Below are 7,143 nucleotides of genomic sequence, written 5' to 3'. Positions count from 1 at the left end.
ACCTATATACTCCTAAACCTAGAAATACTAGAAGATCAAATGTGTAAATTAATCAATAGATTTTAGCAAAAAGAAAGCACAAACCTTTGTTATCGTTGGGGTTTTCAAGAATGAGAACAGAATTCCTCCACGCCAAACGATTGGATTCAAATATTGCAGACTTTAAATCCGCAACAGATATGAAATTCCCTAATATGGGAATCCAAGAATAATCTCTTTCACTCTTAAACTTGTAATACACACTAGCCATAAGTTTCTCTAAATTCCTGTCATCAATTCTAAATACTCAAAAGAAGAAATCGCACAGAGAAAAGAATATTGCATTCAAATTTTGAGAGACAATTACAAGTACAAGTATTAACATCAATATTATTTATTTATTTATTTTTTCAATTTTCCAACAACGATTGAAGAAAAAAGTACAATGACGTCCAATACTTCTCGAGTTCTTGGAGACAGAAACCGAAGCAACACGTTGATATTGACTCCAGCGAACAGATCGAACAAAAATCGCCGGTGGAAAAAGATATATAATCAGAAAAACTCTCTTTGAAAAACTTCTAGGGTTGATTAGAGTTTGCAGACGACATAGAATCCCAAGAAACAAAGCTCATCCACGCCGAGATCTAGCCAAATCGATAAACTATCTCCTGTGCCGATCTCCTCTAAGCAAAAAAATCTTCTATGCAAAGAAAAGACGAACAGATTGATGGAGAAAACCGCTTCACGATCTCCTGTTTCCGATCTCTTCTTCGCAACAAAATCCGGAAAGATGAACGGGTTGACAAAGACAGTTTTCCTTTTCCACGGGGTGTTCATCGTACTATATTATGGCTCACAAACCCTTCTTTTACTTCAAAGCCATGAAAGGCGTTATGGATTTTAGGGCTTTTGGCATCTGGGTTATCTGGGATACCTGCTACTCATCTTCCCCAATCGATTTGGGGAAGATGAGTTGCAGGTTTTTTTTTTATCTTTTTTTTTCTTGCAAGGATAATTTTGTCAGTTCACCTCTTATTTTTAACACTATTAGTCATGAACTGACGGAATGGGCTTATTTGTTACTGTTTGCAAACCTCAAGGGGATACGCAAAATTTTTCAAAACTGGGGGATAAAATTATCCTTTCATCAAACCTCAGGGGTGGTATGTATAAATTACCCAAAATAATTGGTTCTGATTTATAAATTTAGTTTGTAGATCATAGATTAAAAATTACACAATAATGAGTGGTCACACCAGCCAGACGTGAAGGTTGGTGGCTTGTGGCGTGGGGCCTTGGTGCACCTAATAATTGGTTTGCTTAACTTCCTGATTAGTAGGTAATTTGCACCTATTTGCTTGCTTCAAGTTATGATTATCAACTTGATATAAAAAAGCTGTAATGATCTTGCTATAAACCTTGTCACCATTACTTGAGTTATTAGAGTCATAAGCATGTCATCATTAGATAAACAGTATAGCTGACTGTCTTGCTAAGGGAAGGTTGGTCTGTGATGTGTCGCGATTAGAGAGATAAACAATTTAACTCAATTATGGGTAAATTATACGTCACCCTGGTTTTCAAACGAAATTCAAATCACCCCTTGCTTTTTTAAAATACTCAAATCACCCCTTGTATTAGACCCCAATATGACAAATTAGTCCCTACCATGATGTTAAGTGATGATGTCAGCCAGTTAAATAAATTTAAATCTCTAAATTACCCTTGACATCTAAACATAGATTTTGAAGGATAGTATTGTAAATTTAATTCTAATGTTTTAATACAAGGGTAAAATAGTCCTTTCACACCAATAACTGACAGCAAACTAACACCGTCACTATAGAGAGGGACGGATGAGTATTATCAAAAACCAGGGGGTGATTTGAGTTTCGTTTGAAAACCAAGGGGTGACGTGTAATTTACCCTTGAGTTATTAATGCCATAAGTAGGGGTGCAAGTTTGCTCTGTCAGCCCGAACCTGCCCTGAGCCCAAACAGGGTCTGGGCTGAGATACCTGGCCCTGAGGGTGGGTCAGGGTTAGAAGTTTCTGACCGTGAGTCAAGGCTGGGTCTGGCCAGGGTTAAGGCCTCGGGCTAAGCCTGGCCCGACCTAACCCGATCCTATTTTAAGTTATACTATAAAATATATATTAATATACTATATATATTATAAACTTTAAATGTCATACATATTTTTTGTTATATAATACATTATATATGAAGATAATAAGTGATAACATATTTTATTATAGTATTATTTTATGTAAAATTGATAATTTTCTCCCCGACCCAGCCCAACTCAATCCAATCCATGCATCTCACCCTTCCCTACTCCATGATCAGAGCCAATCAGGGTCAGCCTGGCCCAACCCTGAGGGCGGGTTAGCGGGTTAGGGACTTAGGGTTGGATTTTCAAGGCATTGAGTCAGGGTTGGGCCGGGCTTGGGCCCAGCTTAGGGGACTCAGGGTTGAGCTGGGGTTTTAAACAGCCCGCCCAACCAGACCTTGTTGCAGCCCTAGCCATAAGCATGTCTTAGTTAGTGAGACAAACAGATTACAAACAAAAAAAAATAATCTCATAAATTAAGAGAGCCTCAGAGTACGTATTTCAGGGGAAGTAAGAATTTTTACAAAAATAGTATGAACAAACATAATTCTCAAGATCCAGACTCCTCACTATGATCTATACACGCAGAAGAACTTACAGTACAACAAAAAAATTGTTGTACAAAAAACAAATTAAAGAAAAGTATAGATTATTAAGCGAGAGCATTACAAATTATGCTTTCTTAATTCGTCTTCTTGGATCAGTAATATTGATTCTCCAATGCTCATCTTGTAAACCCATCTGTCTAGCCACTTTTCTATGCCAATCCAATTCAAGTTTCCTCTGATAAGTGAGTGCACAAAACTTCTGCAACCTCTCATCCATGGTATCATGCAATTTCCACCATCTTTGATTAGCAATGTCACTAGCATAGACATGTTGTTCACCTATATCCCAATTACAATCATAATCTCTATAACAATGCCAAGGTTTTAATCCAACGAAATGTATCGAATAAAGCTTCGGCGGATCGGCGGCGAATAACTGATTCTTCATGCTTGATTCTAATGTTGTATTTGCCCAAAAATTCTTCAAGTAATTCACTCTCCTTGGCCACCTATGCCACCACACAAACACTTCATTAAGGAAACCTTGATCACCTCCATTGTATGAAACAATCTCTTTCCTTAATTCCATTAAAGCTTTAAAGGTGCATTTTGATGGTTCAATTGCCATGATTCCAGAATTGAAGATTGATGCATCGTTTCCAGTTGCTGACATTTGTGGAAATTGGAATAAGATGTCCATGTTTCGAAGAATTATGATGTCGGCATCGATGAAGATGATCTTGTCATAATCAGTGAGTTGCCAAAGTCGGAACTTACTATAGTTATATTCATTGTAAGCATTTTTTTCTGCTTTAGGGTTTCGAATTCGTTTGATCATACGAATTTTCCATCCAGCAGCAGCGAGTGCTTCACGTTTGGGTTGAGAGATAGATTTGTCAAGTAACATAACAAGGTCACGCTGTGTTCCTGTTGCAATGATGCTTTGGGCAAGTGTTATGGCACCACAGACATAGGCTTCAGAGGAGTGAAGAACAGTGACGTATGCCTCTTTTCTTGTCAATTTGTTTGCTTGTGTTGTGATGATCTTGGATTGATTGTATACCTCATCAATGCTTCCTGCAAATTTTATTGTTTCTCTGTGTTAATTAATCAAACAGATTGTGGACAACCACACTCTCCCCCCCCCCCCCCGCGGCCGGTTTCTCTGTGTTAATTAATCAAACAGATTATGGAAAACCAGAGTCCCCCCCCCCCGGCCCTGTTTCTGTGTGTAAATTAATCGAACAGATTATGGAAATCCACACTCCCCCCACCCCACTCCAAATAAATTAAAAAAAAAGGAAAATGGATTCTCCTATGTACCTATGGTGTACTAGTGTTACAAAATGTAGAAAGCTCTACATGGTCTAACTATCAGTTTGATAAGGGTGTCAAAACCTAATCGAACCAATGAAATTGGTCTGATCTGAACTGATACAGCTCGAACCGAACTGAATTGATCTTTATTGAATGGGTTTTAATTGGGCTGGAGTATTGTACACGTAAAACCAAACCAAAACCAATTTAACCCGAAATCGAAACCAAAACCAGGTGAAATAACAAAACCAAACTGATATAAACCAATAAGAACCCGCAGCTCATTAAACACGGTATTTTTTTCCATAATTTTGCAGACATATATATTTCAAACCAAAACCAACCCAATAAGCAACCGATTAGAGAAACTGATAAGAACCTGAAACTCACTAAAGAACAAACCGCCATAACCCAATAAGAACACGAAACTCATTAAAGACTGTATTTTTCCCATAATTTGCCATACATATATATATCAAACTGAACCTAAACGGGACCAAAACCAATTCGATAAAAAGCCAATTAGAGAAACCAACAAGAACTTGAAGCAAAACTGAATCCAAAGCTTTTCTTATTGGTTTGGTTTTAAATTCACCCTAACCACACCGGAATTGATTCAACCCGGACTGAAACCGGCCTGAATCCACTGATTGACACCCGATTTCATGCCATAGTCACTGTAGAAAGCTCTACATGGCCTAACCATCAGTGTGGATTGGATATTACGCCACAGTCACTGTTTTGCTTTTTACCTTTTTACTCCAACCAAGACATCAATGGGCCTTGGTACCAGCAGGGCGGTTGGTGTAAGACTAATAATGAGTTCTACCTAGAGCAAGAAAAAGATTGCAATATTGCTTGTGGAGAAGATCAAAAGAATCAAATTACTTTACCAAACTTTTGATCCAATTATTCCTTAACTACAAAGCTACCTCTTAGTCTTCTAAGCTCCTACCAGTAGGTCCACTGTTGCATTCCTAACCATGAACACAATAGCAGCTATGCTAAGCGCCCAGGACTCGATTCTCCTCCAGCCGTGGTGGGAGTTGGAGGATCCAGCTCAGCAAAAATAGGGGTGTTTGGATCATTTTACAAGCGGGCCGAATCCAGTCTAACAAAAACAGGGGCCCTGTTTTTGCTGAACTGGATCCTGCAGCTCCCGCCACGGCTAGAGGAGAGCCGAATACAAGCGGCCATGCTTGTAAGAATTGCATGAGAGACTTAAACAAGCTTGTAAAAATATGCAAAAGCTCAAAACTAATAGCATTGATGTACACAGATGGAGCATACCTTCTTCCCAGAGTGGCAATGCCAATTTGCAAGACCCAATAGGCATTGAGACCTTGTGTTCCAATCTGCCCATCTCTGGCTCATACCACCACCAATCCCCCTCTCTCTTCACCATATCTTCACATCTAAACAGCTCCATCATAGGCCTGCATGGACTCAAGAACACCATCTTTGTTCTTATCCCACCAGCCCTTTTCCCTGTCTTCACTGCCAAATTAGCAGCAATGAGATGAACTTGAAGCCTAAATGCATCTCTACCCCACCCTTCTTTGGGGTACTCACATGGCAACTTGGCCAACACCATGTCCATTTCCTCATAGGCCAAGAAATCCGGCATGGGTATCTCAGGGCACGTCGATATGTCGGTCTCTTCCTCTTCATCAATCCACTCCGGGAACAAATCTTTCCATTCTAGGTACTTGGAGACGCGTTCAAAATCGACCGCTATAAATTTCCCAATTCCTTTCCATTCACTCATATCTTCTCCGTCCATGTTCACCATTCCTATCTTCTTTCCCCTCCCCATTTCACTCAAGAAGCTTGGCTTCTCTCTTTTCACTATTTTTCTCTTTCCTTGCAATGTTGGCTCTTCTAGGATGGCCTTCATCTTTACTACACCATCTTCAACCTGCATATTTAATTCAGAAGTCCAAGAAAAGATCAATTTTTTTGCTAAATGCGCATAAGCAAAAGATTATATTAAAAGAAAACAAAATATACAGAATTAACGTCCAAACATATCCAGACGACAAAATTCATTCATCCACTATTACTTTATTTGGATCAATGTAATACATAACTTCTCTCTAGTCTACTCACCTTACCTTCTGATGGCACTCACGCAATGAGCACCTAACAATGTTTGCCGGATACTCGAGATAGCCTGAAGAAGATGGTCCTAAGACAAGAAGGGTGATATAGATGACAAAGAAGAAGGCAAGGAAAATTAAATTGATTCTAATAACCAAAGATTTGGAAGGAATGGCCTTCATCATATTGAAGACCAAATCCTTCAATGCCTTTTGGAAGGAATGGGCTTCATATCTCTCTCTTTATATATCTATGTCAACTTTCTTCCATCATCTTTCCAAAAAGATATTTCAAGTACTCAAATACATCATGGAGGGTTTTGGTTGTGGTGGTTAAGAGGGATTAAGAGATGAGATTAGAGTTAAAATTAAAACATAAGCAATCCATTGAGAGAGTTCCATGTGTCCTCATTGCCCTTGTCATGGGTTTCCTTCCCTTAAAACAAAAGGGTAGGTAAAGAAAATAAATAAAACCTACTTTGCTTTTCCAACCCATTTTGTTTTTTAGGGTCTTAATTTTCAAGAGCTTTTCTATGAAATTCTTTATATTAACCTTCATTTGGCACCAAACAATGGACTTGCACCCCCTGATGTTACAGTTACATTACTATCTAAACTTGACCATTTTGGGTTAAAAAAACCCAATAAAAGGGATAAGCTCAACTTATTAATTACTATCATTATATGGAATCCTAAAACTTCTTCATTAAGAAAAGTTTCCTTTGAGGGTTGTGTGGCTTTTAGGATTATCCATGCAAAAGTAATTGAAATGAACCTTCTCAATGAGGTCCCAAAGTACTTAGTTAGTTCCAGTGTCCACTTCCCCTCAAAAAGATTGTAAATCTTGGTCTATTCCGAAATGGTTGGAAATGACAGATCCTCCATTAGTTTCTTATTATATTTTTGTTTAGTTTTGTTTTCTCTTTTCTTTTGGGTCATTGGTAGGAGATTGTAGGTTAGATTTTCACAGCTCACCAAATTGATTTGAAGCTAAATTTTTTTCACACCCTCCAAACCCAATTTTCAGGTAAACAGTAACCCATCAAAAATATTTCCAATCATTGCTGATTGTTCAATCTTTGGTGATG

The 7,143-nt window shown here is 38.4% G+C and overlaps 1 protein-coding gene across 4 annotated transcripts; it reads right to left on the bottom strand.

Moving 5' to 3' along the window:
• Positions 1-2,736: 2,736 nt before the first annotated feature.
• On the bottom strand, positions 2,737-6,268 carry LOC122657361 (UDP-glucuronate:xylan alpha-glucuronosyltransferase 2). Of its 4 annotated transcripts, none has more exons than XM_043852040.1 (4): positions 6,071-6,268; positions 5,845-5,874; positions 5,247-5,808; positions 2,737-3,716 (listed from the first exon to the last, which is right to left on the bottom strand). In XM_043852040.1, the coding sequence occupies exons 1-4, from the start codon at positions 6,239-6,241 to the stop codon at positions 2,764-2,766; spliced, it is 1,716 nt and encodes a 571-aa protein (XP_043707975.1). In that variant the 5' UTR covers positions 6,242-6,268; the 3' UTR covers positions 2,737-2,763. The 4 variants fall into 4 exon arrangements, with proteins under 4 accessions (XP_043707975.1, XP_043707974.1, XP_043707977.1 ...); XM_043852042.1 differs by having other exon boundaries at positions 2,738-3,716; positions 6,066-6,208; XM_043852039.1 differs by having other exon boundaries at positions 5,247-5,874.
• Between the last annotated feature and the right edge of the window lie 875 nt (positions 6,269-7,143).

The sequence above is a fragment of the Telopea speciosissima genome, chromosome 4 (assembly GCF_018873765.1).
Source record: "Telopea speciosissima isolate NSW1024214 ecotype Mountain lineage chromosome 4, Tspe_v1, whole genome shotgun sequence".
Lineage (NCBI taxonomy): Eukaryota > Viridiplantae > Streptophyta > Magnoliopsida > Proteales > Proteaceae > Telopea > Telopea speciosissima.
Note: the sequence above shows the minus strand (reverse complement) of the source record. Positions and strands in the feature narration are given on the sequence as shown.